At 41.2% G+C, this 23,364-nt stretch overlaps 1 protein-coding gene across 12 annotated transcripts in view; it reads right to left on the reverse strand.

Annotated features, from left to right (window-relative positions):
• The window catches only part of ASPH (aspartate beta-hydroxylase), a 223,489-nt gene that overhangs the window by 7,454 nt on the left and 192,671 nt on the right, over positions 1-23,364 (reverse strand). For 10 of the 12 annotated variants that reach the window (XM_073229585.1, XM_073229578.1, XM_073229576.1 and 7 more), the window contains 3 exons: positions 15,042-15,177; positions 9,983-10,074; positions 9,487-9,620 (listed from right to left, as the gene is read on the reverse strand). In XM_073229585.1, coding sequence (XP_073085686.1) covers positions 9,487-9,620; positions 9,983-10,074; positions 15,042-15,177 — 362 coding nt within the window. Of the gene's footprint in view, positions 1-3,507; positions 5,421-9,486; positions 9,621-9,982; positions 10,075-15,040; positions 15,178-23,364 lie in introns of those variants that run through there. The other 2 variants (XM_073229581.1, XM_073229587.1) reach the window with 2 other exon arrangements.

Raw genomic sequence — 23,364 nt, forward strand, 5'->3', positions numbered from 1 at the left:
GGAAGTGTGTCTTATTAGACTTCTATTTGCCCCTTCCTTTTTCTTTCAACATTTCTCAGAAAACAGCAAAGATACTCACTTACTTAATGTAGATTCTTAAATGTATATTCCTTCTAAATGTGTAAATAATGTCTTCCTATCACTTATGAGAGTCAGAATGAGTAACAGTGCAGCTCTACTGAATCTGAAAGGAAGGAATAATAAAACCCTAGCCCAGCAATGTACAGTCTGAGTGACTTGGAGATAAACCAGAGATACAGCACCTGCCTGCAGAAGGCAAGCGGTTTTCCATGACAGAAGGAACATAATGATGTCAAAGCTCTTTAGACCTCTTCTGAATGAAAAATGAAGACCCTCTTCACAATGTAAAGGAACATTTCTCAAGTCACGTGCTCACAAATTTGTGTGCAAATCTCCACCAAGTACGATTAAGTTACATTCAAATTATAATATGGGAAGAGTCTTCCGGAGACAAGACTTTCAGAGTTGCCTTTGAAGGAAATCTTCCTGAAGGTGCTCACACAGCCTTGCTCTGAAGTCTCAGCAAAGCAAAACTGGAGGTGAGGAGCTGCACCCCATCCCCAGACAGCCACCTTGGCTTACTTTAAGAATTTCTTGCCATTATGAGAAGAACACCTCTCCTCAGTTTGCCAAAAGATACAAGACTATCTGGTCACAAGATAAAGCAATATCTAATTCCTCAATTTTTCAAATTATTATAAATAATTATAATAGATATAATGGTGATAGAACACACCTAATAACTTTAACTTTGTCACAGACTTATCAGTATCAATAATGTTAATGATACTAGGTGTGTATAGAATCTTCTGCTTAAAAACTTTATAGAACATATCTCAGTGATCTTTGCTAAAGTGTTCTGAGGTAGGCAAATGATACGGTTCTAATTTTCCAGGAAAGGAATCATATGGAAGCAAGTTCAGAGGTTTTCAGTGATATTGTGATTCTATGGAAGATGCAGAAATTCACTAGACTTGCTTCATTACAACCCAAACTTTTAGCTCAAGTTCATGGTTCTAGAGGATAGAGGATATTGTCAGGGCCTATAGCTGCTATGCCCAGGTGGCCTATAACACATTTACCAGGCTGAGTGGAATACAGAAAAGGGACAAAGAGCTCAGGGATAAGGCTACCAGTTCTTATTAGCTCTGATCTACTGAAATCCCTCAGTTTCAACTGCATTAGAAATCCTGGCACATACTGTCCTTGAAACATGAAACTGCATTATTGCTACTTCCTTCTTCCTCTCCTAAAACATAAGTGACAGAAATACATGCATACACAAACTCTATCTCTGTCTGGACAAATCATTTTTCTGAAAGCTAGGGCATCTGTATTCTTGTTCTGACTTCTGCTAACTAGCCATGTGACTAAGATACTGCATTTTAACCTATGGGCCTCAGTTTCCCCATCTGTGCAATGGTAGAGGGGAACATGACCTCTAAGGTCCTTTTGTTGTAGTAGGTAGATAGCCAGACATGAGCAGCAAGGGGAACTTTGATGTTGTTTACATCTGGCTGGTGTTTGTTTGCTTAGATGTTTATTTATATTCTAAACATTCTGTGTAAAATGTTCTCTCAAGGTGTGGGGAGGGAGGGTATAGGTAACAGACCTGCCAAAACTGACTGGTTCCAACATGGAGGTGAAGTTGACCCTGATTTCACCTCGAAATATATTAAATGCTCATTAGCACCCTAAGAATCACAACCTTTCGTGCCATGACAGTTCTGAGGAAGACCATCTAAGGACAAAAAGATGGCATCACACTATTTTCTGGAAATCCCCTCTGTGGGGTAAATGGCAGAATTTCCAGCATCTCCTGCTTGGCCTTAGTCCATTTACATATCAGTGGATGTTTACAGCTGCAGCCTCTCTGGGCAAGGGGTGGAGAGAAAACAGCCATTCTCTCCTCCCCTCTGTTCCTGGCACATAAATGGCCTGGCACCTGTCAGTCACCAAGGACCCACCCATGAAGTGCCTCCCAGAAGGGGCAGGTGGAAAGTAGAGAGTACGCTATGGCTACAGAGTGCAAGCAGTGGCTGGAAGAGACTGATGCTGCCCAGCCAGGCTGGCAACTCTAAAGAATGAAAGCCTTTCTCCCAACCTAGCCTTTCCCTTGACTTATTTCAGTCTACCTAGTTCATAGCAGGGACTTGCCCCAGGCCAGGAACACTCTACCCCCCAAAGCTATACCCTCTCAATTCTTAGAATACCCCCCATCCTGATGAATACACCACCCCCTGCTTAAACTGCAGCTATAAGACCACCCAACCTGAGCCCCACCATGTCACTCACCTCTCAGGCATGTCTGCACTCTCTCCTCGAGTGTGTACTTTTGCCTTGTTAAACTACTCTTTGTTTGTACCTGCTTGACCTGCTCATGAATTCTTTCTCACTCCGAGTCAGGAACCCTCTCATTGCGGTCTCACCTAGTGCACAGGGAGCTCTCTCTGGATTGGATTGCCCGACAACACTTTCAGCACTAAAATTCTCTTAATTCTTTGAGTCAAGCTGTTGGATAGGGATTCAGTTTTCATATTACATTTCATGGGATATATTTAACAAGCTTGCATCTGAGACATGGGTATAGTATTCCCTGTTCTGTTTAATGCCAAAATAGTAATTTCAATAAAAGATGGCTAACTTCACAAGGAATCTCTTTCCCCAACAGGATCTGTGTATATGCACCCCTAGTATAGCTCACAACCCCTCAGGGGGACATCATTCCAGCCAGGCTGCCACAGGGAGTTTCTCTTCGGCAGGTAGGCCTGGAGAATCCAGATTCAGCCCTCTTACCACCCCTGCACCGCTTCTCTCCACAGCTTTTCACTGCCTCCTCTTGGCCCCATGTCACCCAGTAGCAGAGGGCTCTATAATAGCTAAGAAGACAAAAAAGGGCAAAAAAAGGGAAGAGGGAGAGGAAAACTTGCAAGGCTGCACAGATGCGATGCCACTGCCCCTCCACCACATCTGTAGTTCAAGGGTGTAGGCAAGTGGAGAAAAAGAAGAAATGCAGGGCATGGGGGCAGTGACTGGCTGTGCTCCTGCCCTGCCCCCTTCCCAGCATCCCTTATGGCTCCAGGCCTATCCAATTACAGTCCCTGTTTGCACCTGTGCCATTCCTTCACCATTCCTGGTTCTGTGTACCTGGGTTTCCCCTCTTGTTCCTCTCCTAACTCCTTAAAGCCCGTCATCCCTGTCAGAATACCCACTCCAGGTTACAAGAACGACCTCAGTGTTGTAGGAGTGCCTGGAATATAAGAGGCCAGAGTGTCCATTTCTGCAGCAATCAGACAAGAGGAGAATAAAACTTGAATATACTGAGTGATTTACTACAGAGTACTTTGTAAATACAGTTCTGAGTGCATTTATGTGGACTACTTTAACACTCAAAACTATAGGAAGACATACTTTTATTCTTCCTATTTTACAGATGAGGAAATCAAGGCTTAAAGAGATTAACAAGTTGTCTAAAGTTACACTTAATAAGAGGGAAAGCTGGGAGGAACCTAGATCATGTGACTTTCAGTGCTCTTAATTTGATTTTATGAAGAAACCCAATGTTAAAATCTGAAGTGAAAACTCAGGATGCATTTTCCCTTAAAAACATTATTATAAATAGTCACTGGTTATAGAGTGCTGTTAATAAAGATCAGAATTAAAGAGCTTTTGGGGGCTGGCCCAGGAACTTCCACATCATGTAATATTGTCATAGGAAAATGGATTCTAATCTTCCAGCTTCTCAAAAATTAGTTTGATGAACAAAATGTTTGGACACAATTTATTTTCAGTGTAGGAACCTGCCATTCCTGTGGAAGTGAAGATACATATCTGTGCATACGAACAGCCATAAATACACTATGCTAACCAGAACAGGGGTAAAGAAACTTCCCTGATGTTTTTAATTCACTGAGTTGCTCAAGGGCAAGAAGATGACAAAAATGTTAGTATTCAGTAACAAACCATTAGGAAACATCCAGTCAAAAATGTCATTTTTGTCTTACAATCTCAGATGGGCATGAATGGTGACTTGTGGATAAGGTCACCCTACAATTTGGACAGAAGAGATGGGTATATTTTGTGAAAAAGAAAATCTATGATTTCAGGGAAACAAACAAAAAAAATTGAAAGTAGGGGCAAAATTATTTGGGTCTAAATGATTCAGTGATTCATAGCTTCTATAATGTGATTAGAAAATTTTAAGACTTACTTTATCTTCTTGGACACTTTATGAAAACAAAACAAGCATTATCTATGAACAGTTCATGTGGGTTAAAAAAATTAAGTCTCTCTCTTACTGCTAACATTTTAGCATGCTTTCCACATAATCTTCCTTATTGGAAACCTGAGAGATTAATGGAAAAAAGGTGTGATAAAATACTAGTGTATGTGGGAAATGGCCATTATTTCTACAGCAATTTAGAGAGGAATTAAATGACTTATTGCCAATTCATTTCTTCAGTTTGTCACTGACACTAATGCATGCTTTCCTGACTACATCTGTCTTGTCCAACCTTTTAGGCTGGCAATTTTCAGGCAATAATGCTGAGTCTCCAGGAGAGCTGCAGGGCCCCTCTTTTTGCTAAGCATGGTTTCTAGCATGTCCTGGGAGCCCCCTTAGAGACACAGAGGGAAGAATTCTTCTCTGGGCTCATTCAAAGCTCATGCAACTTGGCCATGCCACAAGGGTAACAATTAATTCCCACATGCCAGTGGCGTGTTTATCCACTGAGTAAGTTTCTTTACCTCTAGGTCAAGATTGCTAACAAGCTCCTCTTACAGACCCCAAAGCATGGCCTGTCAGGTGCGACATGAACAGCCCAGAAATGGAGACTCCCCAGTTTTCTCTACTTGACGCTCTGTTGGCTGGACATTAAAACCAGCATTCATGGTGATCGCCTCATGAATATAGCATGATTCTAATTTTATAAACAACAACAAAACCCCCAAATTCCCCAAATTCTTGATAAGAAGGCTATGCGGTGAGGCTAGGATCACAGGCTTTCAAGGCAGACTGCCTGGGACTAAACCTTGGTTACAGTTTTGTAGTACGTTGACTGGTGACCCACAAAAAGTAAGTCCACTTGATGAGATCATCCTGGATTAGGATGGGCCCTAAATCCAATGATAAGAGTCCTTATAAAAGAAAATAAGGGGAGAAGACACAGGGAGAAGGGGATGTGGAGGAAGAGATTGGAGTGACGTGTCCACAAGCCGGGAAATGCCAAGGACTGATAGCAGCCACCAGAAGCCAGGAGAGAGGCAGAGAATGGATTCTCCCTCTGAGACTCGAGAAGCCTCCTAGCACTTGATTTCAGACTTCTGGCCTCCAGAACTATGACAGAATACATTTCTGTTATTTCAAGTCACCCAGTTTGTAGCTGTGTATTACAGCAGCCCTAGGAAACAAATAAAAATATCAGTCAATACCTACTAAGCTCAGTGACCTTGAGAAAGTTACTCAGCATCTTTATACCTCAGTCTCATCAATTGTAAAACAGACATTTTAATAATCTCATAGGATCGTTGTGAGGATGCATGAGTTAATGGATTAGCATGCTTAGAACTGGTTTGTGCACACAGTAAGCACGAGAAATGTCACTACGTTCTTCGTCATCTTCATCATCGTTATCGTGATGATGAATACACACATATACAGAATGAGAAGCATCAGGACAAGATCTCTGAGCACTGACATCAACGCTAATATTTAATTTTTTTATTGTGTGTGTCTGAGTTACAAATTATGCACAAGGAACAGGCACCATTTTTGTAATCAGAAGCATGGTTTACTTTTAAGTGATCGTTTAATGTTTGATGGTTTTGCCCACATCTCTGCAAGCTCATCCTCAGACAGAAAGAGTTGTGCCATGTTTCACCATGCTGGAATATTTAGCAACATGCATACTAGCAGGAATCGCATGGCGTGGGAGAAATGGCAACATGATTTTTAGTACCTGAGGACTACAGGGCACAAGTTGCTATGAGTAACCTATTCTTTTGGAAGCTGAGATGCTCTCAAAATTTGCTTCATGTTGCCTAGCCCAAGGAAGCCTCATTTCTTGGCATATGTATTGTCCCTTGCCACACTCACACACTTTGACAATAACAGCCTGAAAGGTCCAGATTTCCTATTACAGTCATTCTATCCTCAAAGCTTATACACTAGCTGCCTGTTATGCTAGCTATTTTCACTATTAGCATTACACAGTACTTTAATTAAATTGACCTATTTCTCTTAGGAAAAACACTACTTTTGTAGTAAGTATTCAACCTGGCCCAACCAGTCTTGAGCTAAGGATGGTTAACGACAAGAATGTAACTACATACAGCAAGTACAATGGGAGGGATTGGCGAGCATGTTGACCAGCAATCACATGGGGCAGAAAGGCACCAAGAGAATGTGAAGCATTTCATCCTCTACAAAATCGCTGTCCTGGCCCAATAATAAGTAGGTGGGTGACAAGTACTTTTTAATAACTACTAGGCAAGATGCACCACCTGTGAATTATTGTTATCAGCAGGTACCTGCCATCGTGTGAAGTAGACTGTATTTTAGCACAGTGGAAACTGAGGGGCTGCCAAGATAATACTTTTATTCAAAATCACCCACCAGGTGACTGAGGCTTATAACTACTTCTGGTAGGTGAAGACAGTTAACCTCATGATGTTGTAAATTTGTGGGGAGGGGTTGGCAGTCGTTTCCTTTGTCAAGCATGGTCCCCAGAAGTTTGCTGAGAGCCTGGGCTGGGGATGCACTTGCAGACGTGATCCTGGGCCAGGTCTCCAGTGTCACTTATGCATTTTGAGCCCTCCGTGGCTGCTGGTGTAAGCATTGCCCACCTGCTCCCCTTCTTGACTGTCGTGCCCCTTCCTTCACCTGTGCCTCTGATGACTAGGATCCGTTCCATACATTTCCCTCTTGCTGCCTGTTCCTAAGTGGATTTTTATCTACTGATATTTTTTCCCCCAAGCATCTACAAACAGAACAGACAGGTGAGTTTAGAAAATAAACAGAGGGCAGGAGGGAGGGAGAGACAGAGACAAAGACAACAAACAAGTTTAAAGCCCTAAGGTAGTGCTTAGGAGTCAGGCCTGGTGCCCTTCTCCACCTGCACTGCCCCCTGGTTCTTACTGATCTCCAAGGAGCTGACCTCGTCAGTCTCTGCCTTATCCAGCATTCCCTCACCTCCTCTCTGTATTCTCTGGTCCCTGCCCCTCCTCCCTTTGACAGAGAGACCCTGTAGACCCAGAGGCTTGGCAAGATCCATTCTGTCTTGACAAGAAACCTCTCCCTGTCCAGCCATCTCTGGGTCCTCTCAGCCCTACCTTCTGCTGCCTCACCCCTTCTGGGTCCCTTCTCTTTCTGCCTTCTAGATGTACATGTGCTTGTGGACTCTCAGGCTTCCTCTAGAATCTCCTGCTAAGTCTGCCCTGAGCTCCAGGCCTCCATATCCAGCCAGGTACTGGATATTTCCACTACTGTGTTCCAATAGCAACTTAAATAAAATATACACAAACACTGAACTCAGTATTCATTCCCCTCACCTTGCCTCATGTCTCCCAAGTTCTCCACTATTTGTTAAAGTATCAGCACTCGCCTAGTGAACAAGATGGAAACTGCCAGTCATCAGGGACATCCCGCCCTTGCACCACATACACTCAAGATTCACTTGAGTCAGTTTCATAATATCTCCTGCATGTGCCCTTTACTCTCCCTTTCTTTCCAGCACCCCAATTCCAGCTCTCTTTGGGTGGGCCACTGTGACAATCTGATAAATCTTCTTCCCATCTGCCTGCCCACTAGGACTCACCCATGGCTTCTGGGATAACTTCCTAACAAGGTCTGATCCCACTAGTTGGTATTCAGAATCTTCTGGGATGTAGCTTCTAATCCACACTTTCATTCTTTAACTTTACTCTCTATGTACTGTTAAAGCACTCAAACAGGAGGCCATCAGCCTCTAATGCCCTGGTAGTACATGTAAGCAAAGCTGAAGGCTTTGGCCTTGCTTCAGCATCTTCTCTGTAAAAACCCTGGACCCCTCACCCTGCTCCTGTCAGTGGGGTGCTTCTTCTAACCACTTGGTTTGATGCTGCCTGATTCCAATCGATGTGTCTGCAAATAAACTCTAGAATATTTTAATGAGCATCAGTTTACCTTTTAACAGTATTCTATACTGTGAGTTGCTTAAATTGCTCAATATTCTTCATGTGTGGTCTGTAATTCTTGGTTTCTGTGCCTTTGGAGATGCTGTTGTTTCATGCCCTTCTCCCCCAGCTTTCAGCATCTAAATCCTTCCTATCTTTAAAAAGTCACCATTGTCAAGATTCCCAAACCTTGGCAGCAAGTGAGCTACCTTCCCACTGATTCATCTTGTAGACTTTTTATTTGTGAGTCATGGGAACCTGAGTTAACACCCTGATTAGGCATGTCAGGCAGGGGAAGGATCCTGTCTGATCTGCACTTCTCACAGCCCTTCGTTCTGCTGCATTGTGCAGGGCAGGCAGGTGTCTGCCAACCATCAGGTGAACGACTCTGAACACCCACCTTTCTTAGGCCTCTGCCAAGGACCATGAGCAATGGTAAGAAGACAACAGCTTGGGGTCTGCTCCCTAGGAGCTGACAGCTCAGTTACAGATTTGGTTAATATATACTAATCAGTATGAAGCAATGGAAGATAAAGAACAGGACTGGGAATATACACTACACATACTCTAAGAAGTCAGAGGAGAGATTCCGTTTTATAAAACTAAATTGGATCTTAATAATGGGTTTATTTTGGATGCAAAAGTCAGGCATCCCAGTGAAGGGAGTGATAGGATTTGGATAGGAAGAGGCCTGGGAGAAGGAGTCCTAACATTCACCCCATGTGCCGTCTCATGCTAGGCCCTGGGCTAAGCATCTTGTATGCATTATTTGATTTAATCTGTCCAACAATCCTACAAAGCAGATAGAATCACTGCCAATTTTATGAGGAAGGAGCTGTGAGGCTTGAGTGGATGAAGTAACTGGCCAAGGATTTGAGAAAGGCAGCCAGCCTCCACTGCACTATGCTGTCTCCTTCAGAGTGAACCCTATGAGTATCACTGGGTGTTTGTACTGATGAGTAATTCCAGACGTAAGGCAATAAGCTCACTGTGTAATATGCACAGGGCTCAGTACAGGTTAGCTGACCCTGAATGCACATCTGCCCCTCTAGAGAGAGAAGCAAGGAGGCTCACTGACCAGCGGAGAGTGCTCTGGGGAGAAATGATGAAGGAGGGCATCTCTAGAATTGGGCATGTCCAGACCACAGAGAGCACAAAGGGACAGAGATGGAAGAGTTTGGACTAATACTGCCTGCCTCAGTCTACTTCAGTTACAAAGGAAGAGACATAAGCCAACTGAACATGGCTTTATTGTAAGGGACGCCTATCCTCAGAGGTGAAGAATAAGACAGAAGATGCTAGAAGGGAACATACTTGGTCTCGTTGGCGCATCGGATCCTGCATCCATCCTTGGGAATCACCAAGCCCAGGTGCATGCGGAGCCTGCAGTTGGTGGGTCCCGTGTGTGGCCACACATGAGTTCCTGGGTGCATGATGGAATATTTGATCTGCGCAGAAAATATAACACACCATTCATGCACTCATCAAGGTGTGGAGGAATGGTGAATTAAAGTGACAGCACAAAATTACCATCAATCTGGATTAGAGCCTTTGAACGCTCAGAATTTATATTCTCCTCTTATTTCTTTGGGTAGGCACTAAAAACAAGGATGCCCATTTTCCACAAAGTGATAAACTGAACATTTTTCACTCTCAATTCTGATGTCAACCACATGAAATTATGTTTCATTAAAAAGAGAATGAAAAAAGAGGCATTTATTGGGCTAAAGGAAATACCATTTCTTTGTAAATGTCAGCATTCCCTATCCCTAGTACTGTGTTCTTCCCAGCACTGAAACACTCTTGGTACCTGTCCTCTTCTGCATCCTGTTGTCTCGGGGAATTTATCTAGTAGAGAACAGGTTTTGGGAGCTCCTTTACAGGCATTTTCATTTTTTCTTCCTAGAACAATAAATTATAAAACCATTGTTAGAAACAAATCATAGTGATGCTTTAACTCATCCCATTTTAACCACACGGAATCTATACCGTCATCCACACGGCAGGACTGAGAATGCATAAACACATGAAGACAAAGTGTCTTGCTCCTGTAGATAGTGACTGGTGGAGCAAGGGCCAGAATTCTCTGCTCAGCGTTGGACTATTTCACTAGGGATATATAATGGACAAGGCATGCATCGAATACTTGTTTTCCCCTGTGGCAGGCAGAATAATGGTTCCCTCCCAAAGATGATCACAATGCCAGCCCAGGAACCTTTGAATGTGTTATGTTACATAGCAAGGGGCAATAAAGGGTGAAGACAATACTGAGATTTCTAATCTGCTGACCTTAAAATAAGATGTCTCTGGATTAACTGCATGAGCCCAGTGTAATCACAAGGTCCTTAAATGTGGAAGAAGAGGACAGTAGAGTCAGTGTCAGGGTGCTACAGAATGAGGAAGACTTGACCAGGCATTGCTGGCTTTGAAGTTGGAGGAATGGATGATAAGGTAAGAAATGTGCGGACTTTAGAAGCTGGAGACTCCAGAAAGGATTGCAGCCCTGCTGACAGTTTGATTTTAACCCAGTGAGACCACCACAGACTTCTGACCTCCAGAACTATAAAGATGTACATGTATGCCATTTTAAGCCAGTAAGTTTGTGGGAATTTGTTACAGCAGCCACAGTAAAGTAAATACATCTGCTAAGGAAGGACAACAGCTTATATTATATTCTAACCTAAAAATGTATTTCTAGGACTATATTAAACAGTTACCTATACATTACCTTTAACTGAATTTAATGTACTGTTCAATCACCTTCATATATTGATAAAGAATGGCATTTAAATGAAGACGGAGGAGGTCTTTGAGAGATGACATTTTCAATGAATGTGTCAGGAACAGATTTTGAGACCTGGTCTTGAGCCTCTAAGGCTATGCAAATTTCTTCACTGTCTACAAATCACTGTTTTTTAGGGAAGACATGCTCAGGAACACACAGCATCGTTTGCTCTCATGGAGGAGGGAGAAAATGGAATTTTTAAAAGCTAGAAACATTTTGATTCCCTATTCAAGATTTCTAAAAGGGATGGCTGTATCTAAAGCTGAGTTTAATTTTATTTAATTAATGTTAGTCATGTCCTAAGATAATCATATACCGAGAATAAAATGAGAGTTACAAGGAATGAAACTTAAAGGTATTCTCCTCAATCAAATGGACTTTGGTATTTTAGAAACAACTTCTATTTCTATATTCGCTTTTCCTAAGTAGTCTTCTTGGCTCTTGAGTAAAATGGTAGTTCCTGTTTTTAGTTATTAATGGAGCACCCCAAATGAGTTGAATGATAAACGTCAGTCTGACTGGATGGATTCATGTGTACACCATCATAAAGCATTTGTACGTCCTTGCTTCTCCTGCTTTCCCATACGCAGGATCTGGAGATGTTTTGGCACAAGTCCCAAGTTCCGGTTTCTGGCTGTTCAGACAGCAGTTAAGTGAAGCCTGGTAGGTTAAGGATCAACCAGAGGTGGCTGGACTCTCTATGGGCACAGTGGTGAGGGCTGAGCATATGCCACTTGGAGCAGAGGTGTGTATTACATGAACATTAGGCAATGAATGGTAACCAAGTGGATTGCGTCACTAGGATTGCCACTTGGCCAGAAATGGGTTAGAGAGCACCTCTAGACATTTAGACACATAAATCTTTCCCAGTCCATAAACACAGATTCTCTGTGTAGTAGATATTTGACATCTGTGGATTGATTGCTCTTGGTAGTTTTAGCTATTTACTGTTTGTGATTGTGAGGGTGTAGGAATGAGACAACAGCTCCAAGGTGCTCACGTGCCTCTCAAGGTTGCCTAGAGGGACTTATCTGATGCCCACAGCACCTGGCGAGGAAGGCACTGCTGATGTATTTTATAGAAGAGGAACCGGGGTACAGAGGTCACACGGTAAGTGGCAGAGCTAGAATTCCAGCAATCTGGACCCAGAATCCATGTTCTTAACCATGACGTACAATTGCCTCTCCATTATTGTTATTACTATTATGCAATAAAAAAGAAGTAACACTCTCACTTGCAGAGGAACTGTGTGTTGCTCATTAGATCTAGGAGCAACTCTATGCTCGAGGCATGATTTTCACTGTCATGAGGAATGTGAGTCCCTGAGATTTAGGAATGTGCCCACATCACAGAGCTAGAAAGCGGTGCAGCCAGGCCACCAACCGTGCCTGGGTAGTCCCCAAAGCTTTGTTTCGAAGCATAATTCATCATGTTGCCACATCCTGATCAGAAAGCAGCTGTACAGGAGTTGCGGAGGAGACTGCCTGGAGCTGAGCTCAGTGTGGCTTCGGCACTGCTTTGTGATTTCTCACCAAGTTTAAAGTAACTCTCAAGAAGTGAGAACTTTGCTTCTTTGGAAAAATGGCCCTAGAAAGAAATCTAGCTGCCCATGTAGACCTGAAAGAATCAGCTGGATGTTACTGTACATGTGAATATGATTTATAAGACCTATTCATGGAGTTGGGACTTTTAAAGGTCCTGGGTTATATCTTAAGTTTCAAGGCTCTACTGCTGGGATGACAACACCCACCCTGCACGACAACTCTGATCAGCTGGTAGTGGGCACCTGAACACTGGGCTGAGAAGGATTCAGAAGTTCAGACTGAGCTCCTCCATAAAGGCTACTGATACTGGTTAGCACCAGCTCCTGTGGGATCTGGAGGAAAGAATGACTGCGCACCAGTGGCATTATTGCTAACCGTATACTTTAGTGTTCATTGTCGGGGATGATTAATAAACAAGTAAGACAGATATTCTGTAACATTCATATAACAATTTGAAAACATAACTGTGGGGAAAAAACATTATTTTATTTGTTGATTCTGTCCTTTCTCTCCAATTCAAAAGAGTTGACCATTTAAAAAGGAATAAACACTCTTCAGTCCAGATTATACTATTTGGAGGCCTACCATAATTTCTACTGCCACTGGATAGAAATGAAACTTCCAGCCATAGCCTCAAAGCCTCCAACTATCTGGTAGAAGACTCCTTTCCCAACTAGACTAGACAAACTCTCTTTGTTCACTAAGTCAGATATTCATCAACCTCTTTGTCTGGACCTGAGCTCTCAGTGTGTCTAAGAAACTGCCCTGCCACTTCCCTTCGCCACATCTTCTTGACCCCTAAAACCCACAGGATTCTCTCTCCCCTGTCCCTGAGCCACAACACCTGAGAGAGCATCAGCCTCCAGGGGCTCAGTCCTGCTTCCGTGCAAGCTGTGATACTAGTTGCCTTTAGAAGCCTTTAAACAGTGCATTTGTTTCCACAAGATAGTTACTGAATTCCTCCCAGAAGCCTGAAACCACAAAAAAAAGGCTACAAAGCATCTTAATAAAACTCCTTAAAAGATCAACTATGTGACATACTCTTTTACCACCAAAAAATACACCTAGAAATTAACTTGTTGAATTCACTGTAACTGTATCAGAAAACACATATCTATCTCACACACACACACACAGAGCTAAATTATTTTGAATCAAAATGGAAATCAAGATAGAAATACAGTCTTTTTCTGGAAATAACACAAGTGAAAATGTCCTTACAGCTTAAGGAATGTATTTTTGCCACAATTAACATTTTTTTTAAATACACAAAGACTTAAAAATCAAAATGTTGCCTCCAAACCTATTGCCCCCATTATTTATTTTCTTTCTTAATACTTTTATATGCCCCAGCTTTGCATAATTCAACTTCATTAAAGGCACCTGTTTTTAACAGAAACTATGGTTTCTGGAAAGTACTGCCAAGATGTCTGCTATTCAAGGCAGGCCGAAAGCTTCTATGAAACGCAAGGATGTGAATGTTAGTGAGGCATCAGATGAAGTGGTGAACTGAATGTTTAAGGCCAAAAGAATTAACTTGTTTTAGTGATATGCCAATAATGAGCATGTTGCTCACATACTGATTTTATATCTCATTAGAAAAATCTTGCTTGCAAAAAGCTGTCACTTAAAATCATATCATCTCCCACCTGATGGATGTGTCCTTGCAAATATTATTGAAGTAGTTTTTCCTTTTCTTATGCATGAACCATTCTGAAAGCATAATTGAGGTAACCAACTGCTTATTTGTCCTTTAATGTAAACTGACTACTTATCTTGCTCTCAATTTATTTTATGTAGCTAAACATATGTAACATGTGCTGTTGAGTCTTGAAAATGGGTTTATTTTTGTATAGCTATTGTTAACCCAGGTTAACTTTATTTCTTGATAAGAGAACTGGAAAGAGCCTTGAAGATAAAATTCGATGCCTGCCATTTTAAGCTAGATTGATATAGAAATTCATTGAACACACAGATATTGGAGCTCTGTCTGTGTACCCGGGCTTGGGTTCAGCTCAAGGAATATTAGGCTGAACATGAATCAACCACTTCCGGTTCTTGCAGAACTCATAACCCTGGTTAGCACTGCATTGTCCCTCTGGTTCACGCTCCTCTCTGATAACTCTTGCTCATTTTGGCAGGTAACATCATCTCCATTTAATGGGAGCTTAACGAGGCTCAGGAAAGCTCCTTACATTAGTAATATTAATAAGCACACAGTGAACCTTTCAGTTAAGCCTATACTGTAGGGTTATTATTGTAACTTATCATTTAATGAGAAAGATCAGGAATCAAAATACTACTTATATATATTTATCCAAACACACACGAGTGCACATACACATATACTTACATGTACACACACAAATAAATGTTCAGATGTAGTTGTAAAAAACAATGAGCAGATTTTGACAATGTAGGTTTTCTGGTAAGTTTCCTTTATGTTGGGGAATCCTAGCTCTGGGAAGTTATCAGCAGAAGGTGCCTTCTTCCCATCAGGTCATTGGCTGTGGAGAACAATCTAGAAGTCAGGGGCTCACCTTGCTGCCACAGTGTAAACTGGCTCCAGTCTCCCTTCTCCCTCAGATTCTCGTCTTCAGGCAGGAAGAGGCCTTTGGCCTTGTCCATCACTGCAAGGCCTTCATCACGGATTAGCTTCCAGTTTCTTTCTAAGGACTAGAGGGAAGATTCTGGCTTTACTGGGCTGAAAAAAATGCCTGGCAGAGTGCCTTATAATGACTCTCAGCTCTGTTTGTTATTTTGATTAATAAAGTAATGGAATTTTTGTTCTCATCCAGATGTCTTATTTGCTCCAGGACCTCTTGCCAAGGGTTTGAAAAAACAACCACCACCTAACATTACTTTTCAGAACCAGATGCCTTTGCAGCATAAAAACCTCAATCATTCCTAGGAGCCTCAGAGAACAATCCTCTCCATAATTTGTTTAGGTTTGCCTAAAGGTTGTTTCCTTTTGAAGACCACAACCTAACAACAGCATTATTTGTTGATCACATTACATCAGTACACTACAATATACTGTCTGTGACCCTCAAGCATCCAAACTAGAATACAAGTCATGGGCTTGATTTCATCTTTCAGTAATCCTCATAAAGATGCCATTCAACATGGTAAATACTAATTAAATTTCACAGAGATCGAAACAGTGTCTATTGGAGCATTTGATGGATTATAAAATTAACAGCAAAACAAAGTAAGTAAGTGCCCTGGTGTTTAGAATTCAGCCAAACAAAAATATTTCCCTGACTTCCTATCAGAAAGTGGGCTTGCAGCCAGCAGAGCGCCTTGGAGTGGCGGTGCTGCTGCTGGTAGGTCTGGGGGAAGGAGGGAGATAGAGCTGACTCATCCTGGTTACTTCTCTGTGCTGTCAATAGTTGGGGGCTGGTGGATGGCAACAGGGTAGGAACAGTGTGGCACCGTAGGCCAGGGTGAGCACCTGGAGTGGTCAACTGAGGAACTACCAGCAGGAAAAAAGAATAAAGCTGCCTTCTTACTGTATGAAGAGAGTCAGTTGTACAGATAAGCCAGGATTTTGAAAAGCTAGTAATTTCAAACACTTCTATGTTAAGTAAGAAGTGGACAGAATAGGTGAGCATATGGGTACAAGGATAGGAAGGAACACAATGGCTGATTTCAACAGGAATAGAGCTCAAGAGCATGGAAGCAGAATGAGCAAGTTACAAAGAGAGCTTCTGACACAAAAAATGAAAACAATTAGCCCTCTCTGATCATGGATTGAGGCACCTTGTAAAACATGTTTCTCTATCTTCAGAATCAGTCAAGCGAAACTGGATGACCAATTATAGGGTAGAGAAAAGCCTAAGATAATGTGTGAAGTGTTTTTACCAACTCATGCCTTATGAGTTCATGATTCAATGTAGGCAAATGATGAAGTGCTGGAAGGACTGCACAGGCTCAGGGCTCCGAGACAGACAGACGCCCCTAGGGGTTTGTGTGAAAACATGGTGCCAACTGGAGCTGAACCCAGGCAACACATTCTATATTGTGTGACAACAGTAGGTTTATTAAAATATTCCAGGGCAAGAGACAGACTTTAAGAGTAGACACTGATATTCTACTTCTTTTTTCCCCCTTATTTCTTTGAGTCTGTTGGTTTATTTCTTTGGTATAATTTCAGCTTTATTGAAGTATAACTGATATATAAAATTGTAAGGTATTTAAAATATAGATCATGGTGATTTGATATACTTATCTAATGTCCAAAGAGTCTCCCCATCTGGTTAATTAACATATTCATTGTCTCACATATTTATCTTAAAAAATTTTTTTTCTTGGTGAGAACATTAAGTTCTATTCTCATAGCAAATTTCAATTACACAATACAGTGTTATCAACTATAGTCAACATGTTCTACATTAGGTCCTCAAACTTTATTCACCTTATAGATGAAGGTCTGTACACTTTTTCCAACCTCTCTCTATTTCCCCAACTCACCCCAGCCCCTGGAGACCACCTTTTTACTTTGTTTCTATGAGTTGGACATTTAAAAAAAATTTAGATTCCATATATGATACCATACAGTATTTGTCTTTCTGTGCCTGGCTGATCTCACTTAGCATGATGCCCTCAAGGTCCATCCATGTTGTCACAAATGGCAGAATGTCTTTCTCATGGATGAATAATATTCTATTGTGTGTGTGTTTGTATGAGTATAGATCTCACATCTTCTTTACCCATTCATACACTGAATGACGCTTAGGCTGTTTCCATTTTCTTGGTTATTCTGAATAATGGTGCAGTGAGCATGGGAGTGCAGACTCTTCATTACCTTATTTTCATTTCATACCCAGAACTGGAAATTCTATTTTTAATTCTTTGAGGAACCTCCATGTTGTTTTCCAAAGCTGTAGCAATTTACTGAGTTTATACTTTGATTCATGTGAAACCCACTTATTGAGCTGTGTCACAATCTAGAGCTGTTCCTATTATCACCCTGCTTTATGCTGGTACTGGTCATCTGTCCACAAGTGATTTCAATATTACTTTTTCCCAAGTAGGTAATCCATAAAGCAAGTCGAAGATTGAATTTCAATAAAGAGACACTCAAATCACCAACACTCCTTGTGTCTATTGTAACTTGTTCAAGTTGCTAGATAAATCTGTTTGATTCTTATTATTCTGTCCACAGGTGAAGGAAGAATTACGTCTCTAACACAGGAAATTACTTTCAAGTGAGGTTATTGGAGCCTTTCTCCAAAGGCTCTTCCTTCTTCCCTCTGGTATTTCAGAAGTTCCATTTCTTTTGAAAGCTGATTTTAGGGTCATTTTTGGAAAGAACTGATATTTTTGTTACTAAAATAGGGCACAAAGCCCTAGGGAAAATGTTGAAGTGACTGCCTCATTATTAAATAAAAATTTTAGAGCACTTAAGATCAGGCTGTCTTTTATATGTGAAATGTAGTCATTCTTGCCCCCTCTCCCTGTTGTCCCCAGGGAAGTGATGCTAAGGTACTTTTCCATGAGCAGCAGTGATTTTTTAAGAATCATTTTTGTTTTCCTTTGTTATACACGCCACAGGTGCTAGATGAGAGGCTCCTGTTCAAAGGAGCAAACAGGTATAGAAGAGTCTCTCCAGCCTCTGCATGTGCTACATGCCACAGACCTGCTCCATGCTAGCCAGGACTGCACAGATTTCTAGTTTACTTTCATTATAAGCTAGCCACTCATCATTTTCTCTTTTAGGTTCAATACTTGTTACAAAATTTACAACTAGAAGGACCCCTGCTGTTAATCTAGGGGAGAGCTTTTCATTTCACAGATGACAGAATGACCTTTGGGGTGGTTAATGAGCCCAAAATCACATAGGCTAGGGGCCAGATACCAGCTCTGCTTCCCTCTTGATTATTCCTAAGGCACTGTGGGAGGAGAGAGGGGCAGGCATGGTGGGCCTGGGGCTCTGCCTTGTCGGCACGGGAGCATGAGAGCACTTTGGGGGCCCCTCCAGCCTCCTGTGCACCTGTGAGGCATGGGTACTTGCGAGTCCCTTGGAGAGAATGGCGCTCCCCGCTGGGCTCTGGGCACCTCAAAGAAAGCTCACGTTCCTGCCAAATGGGGAACCTGGGTTACCCAAAAGCTGTCACCAGTTAACTGTAGTGACACAATGAAAAACACAAAGGTAACAACGATCACGATGTATGCGTTAAAAGTGCACATTTTATCCACCACAGTAATGACTGCCCTTGGAGACTTTCAACTTTGGAGAGACCGGTCAGGGTTTCTTTTATGGGCCTTGGGGAGAAATCTGGAATGGGTCCTGGGAATGTTATTTTCAAGCACAAACCAAGGAACTACAGTGCATAAATTTCACATGGTTACAGAGGGGTAAAGACAACAGGCAATTGCACAGGGCATGTGGAGGGTGGGGAGGGAAGAGACATGAATTTTCTCTACAGTAAGATGGCAAACAATTCCATTTCTTAGGAGATTCCAACAGGATGTGAAGACTCACATAGAACAGGCCATGCCTCCATTTTTTTTTTGGTATCATTAATCTGCAATTACATAAGGAACATTATGTTTACTAGACTTCCCCCTTCACCAAGTCCCTACCACAAACCCCATTACAGTCACTGTCCATCAGCATAGTAAGATGCTGTAGAATCACTACTAGTCTTCTCTGTGTTGTACAGCCCTCCCCATGAGCTCCCCCCACCACATTTTACATGGTAATCATAAGGCCCACTTTCTTTTTCCCCACACTTATCCCTCCCTTCCCAGCTATCCTCCCCAGTCCCTTTCCCTTTGGTACCTGTTAGTCCTTTCTTGGGTTCTGTGATTCTGCTGCCATTTTGTTCCTTCAGTTTTTCTTTGTTCTTATACTCCACATATGAGTGAAATCATTTGGTACTTGTCTTTCTCCGCCTGGCTTATTTCACTGAGCATAATACCCTCTAGCTCCATCCATGTTATTGCAAATGGTAGGATTTGTTTTCTTCTTATGGCTGAATAATATTCCATTGTGTATATGGACCACATCTTCTTTATCCATTCATCTACTGATGGACACTTAGGTTGCTTCCATTTCTTGGCTATTGTAAATAGTGAGTGCTGCGATAAACATAGGGGTGCATCTGTCTTTTTCAAACTGGGCTGCTGCATTCTTAGGGTAAATTCATAGGAATTCCTGGGTCAAATGGTATGTCTATTTTGAGCTTTTTGAGGAACCTCCATACTGCTTTCCACAATGGTTGAACTAATTTACATTCCCACCAGCAGTGTAGGAGGGTTCCCCTTTCTCCACAACCTTGCCAACATTTGTGGTTGTCTTTTGGACGGTAGCGATTCTTACTGGTGTGAGGTGATATCTCATTGTAGTTTTAATTTGCATTTCTCTGATGACTAGCGATATGGAGCATCTTTTCATGTGTGTGTTGGCCATCTGAATTTCTTCTTTGGAGAACTGTCTGTTCAACTCCTCTGCCCATTTTTTAATTGGATTATTTGCTTTTTGTTTGTTGAGGTGCGTGAGCTCTTTATATATTTTGGATGTCAACCCTTTATTGGATTTGTCATTTATGAATATATTCTCCCTTATTGTGGTTTTAATTTGAATTTCTCTGATGACTGCATGCCTCCATTTTTAAAGCCTCATCTGAAATATTACTTTCTTGACCCTAAATTCATCCATTTCATAAAACTGTAAAGAGAAACTGATAGGGTTGGTATTCAGGTTGGTTGCCTGGCAGACAACAGCTTGTAATTCATATTCTTGTGGCAACACAGACTTTATTTATTATTGTTATTATCAATTTTTTATTGATATACAGTCTTATATTGTTGCAAGTATACAACACAGTGGTTCAACAGTTATCCATATTATTAAATTCTCACCCCCACTAGTTTGTCAACATATGAAGATGTTACAGATGTTACAGAATCACTGACTATATTCTCCATGCTGTACCACTATCCCCATGACCAACCGACATGACAGAAGTTTTGTACGCCTTTATCCCCTTCACCCTCTGCACCCACCAACCCCAACTCATCCCCCCCTTGATAACCACCAGTCCCTTCTCAGTGTCTGTGAGTCTACTGCTGCTTTGCTTTGTATTTATATTATATTCACAAAGAAGTGAAATCATATGGTGTTTGTCTTTCTCTGCCTGACTTATTGCACTGAGCATAATCCCACTAGATCCATCCATGTTGTTGCAAATGGCAGGATTTCTTTTCTTTTTATGGCTGAATAGTATTAAATTATGTTTATGTACCACATCTTCTTTATCCATTCATCTACTGATGGACACTAAGGTTGCATCCATATCTTGGCTATTATAAATAATTCAACAATAAACGTTGGGGTACATATGTGTTTTTGGATCAAGGATTGTTTTCTTTGGGTAAATTTCTAGAAGTGGAATTACTGGGTCAAATGGTACTTCTATTTTTAGCTTTTTGAGGAACCTCCATACTGCCTTCCACAGTGGCTGCACCAGTTGACCAACAGTGTAGGAGGGTTCCCTTTTCTCCAAATCTTTGCCAACACTTGTTATTTGTTGTCTTTTACATGGTGGACATTTCTGACTGGTGTGAGGTGGTATCTCACTGTGGTTTTAATTTGCATTTCCTTGATGATTACTGATGTGGGGCATTTTTTCATGTGCCTGTTGGCCATTTGTATTTCTTCTTTGGAGAGGTATCTGTTAGGTCCTTTGTCCATTTTTAAACTGGGTTTTTTGGGGTGTTTTTTTTTGGTGTTGAGGCATATAAGCTCTTTATATATTTTGGATGTTAATCCCTTATCAGATAAATCATTTACATATATATTCTCCCATACTGTAGATTGCCTTTTTGTTCTGTTGATGGTGTCCTTTGCTCTACAGAAGCTTTTTAGTTAGATGTAGTCCCACTTGTTTATTTTTTATTTTGCTTCCCTTGCTCAAGGTATGTCCAGGAAAAATTTGCTCATATTTATGTTCAAGAGATTTTTGCCTATGTTTTCTTCTAAGAGTTGTATGGTTTTATGTCTTACATTCAGGTCTTTAATCCATTTCAAATTTACCCCTGTGTATGGAGTAGGCAGTAATCCAGTTTCATTCTCTTGCATGTGGCTGTCCAGTTTTCCCAACACCAGTTACTGAAGAGGTCATCTTTTCCCCATTGTATATTCATGGCTCCTTTATTGTATATTAATTGACCATATATATGTGATCTATCTCGGCTTTCTATTCTGTTCCACTGATTATGAGTCTGTTCTTGTGCCAGTACCATATTGTTTTGATTACTATTGCTTTGTAACACAAACTTCAGAAAGCAGAGATCTGGTTGTTTTTTACAGTGGCCCATGGCCTCAGAAACCCAACACCAGCACCTGCCTTTTGAGTTACACCCTGGCCACATTCAGGGCTCTCACCATCTGTAAGTGGAACTCCCAGTTTCAAGTGTCATTAATTCCACAATACACTTGAGCTCTCTTTAATCCCAATTTCCCTCTAGTTCAGGGCAATTTCCTCACTTCCCAGATTTTCTGCTGATCCCAAATAGACGGCAAACTTTTCAACATGAAATTAGATTAAGTCCTATTTTTAAAGTCTTCCTAAAACTGATTTTGTTGAGAAAGGCAAACTAAAGCCAAATTAATTCTTACTGAACTATTTTATTGTTTTTAATTTAAAAAGCATGTTTTTTAAAAGTCAAGTTACTATAGGTCCTATAATGAAATTAACATTCTTACTTAACTCTTCCTCAGTCCTGAGCCCAATACCAGCTAATTCCTTTAAACACTTTTTCTGATACTCACTTGCTCACAACTAAATTATGTGTTATATTGCTACTTCTTCATTTATTAATTCTAGATATTGTCACTTATCTTTCTATTAAGGAAAGTAGCAAGTTAGCAATATGATGTTTTCTTTTCCCTCTTATGATAGAGTTACTTCCAAAAACCTCTCACCCACCTGGGTAAATTCATATTCACATTTCATATTATGACAATGAGGTCTGATTCACACTTGAGTTATAATGATTACGCTTCATTTCACAGGCAGCATTTTTCCATTCTGCTCTCTTTTTTAGCTTAATTTTCTAAGCCACTTACAACTGTTTCTGCTTTATGGCACCAAAAGAGTGCTGTACATTTCTTGGTATGGCTCTACTCTTTGCCAGAAACATCATGTAAGCTCTTTCTTTCTCTCTTTTTTTGCAGATAACCTTGCACTAGCCATCTGCCCTGCTTTTGATCTGGACTAGCCATGGTCTGGGCTTGCTGACAACTGTCATCAGGGCAAGTCCCTTGGCCTCTGCCTGTTATTAGACCCCTTAACTAGTTGTTTCCAATGATTCTAGTTGTTCCCAATGAAGGGTACACCATGGGTAAAACTGAATTTCAGAAAATATCTGAAGTCATTCTTATACTTGATTGAAGGCTTGACTATGTATGGAACTTTAGGTGGTAAATAATTTCTCCTTAGAATTTTGAAAGAGTTCCCCCATTGTATTACAACTTTGAGTGTTGCTGTTGGGAAATCTGATGCTTTCTAGATTCCTTTTTCTTCAGGTCTCTCTAGACGCTTTATGTAAGTCAGTATAGTATAGTTGTTAGGGGTGTAAAGTCCAGAGCTAGACAGCCTGGTTTGGAAATGTGACTGTCATTAATTAATATGTGAATTTGGGCAGGTTAGTTAACTACTCTGTGCCCTCACTGTAAAGAGGGCAAAATACTACTGCTTTCCTCAAGAGCCTCTAAGAAGATTAACTGTGCTAAAAGTACCATGCTATATCTAAGAATAGCTATGATAATGAAGATTTTAAGATCTTCTTTTTATTTTGGGTTTCCTGAAATTTTCTGGGAATGTGCCTGAGGATAAATGCTGGGCACTTAAT

Source organism: Manis javanica, chromosome 2 (assembly GCF_040802235.1).
Source record: "Manis javanica isolate MJ-LG chromosome 2, MJ_LKY, whole genome shotgun sequence".
NCBI classification, from domain to species: domain Eukaryota; kingdom Metazoa; phylum Chordata; class Mammalia; order Pholidota; family Manidae; genus Manis; species Manis javanica.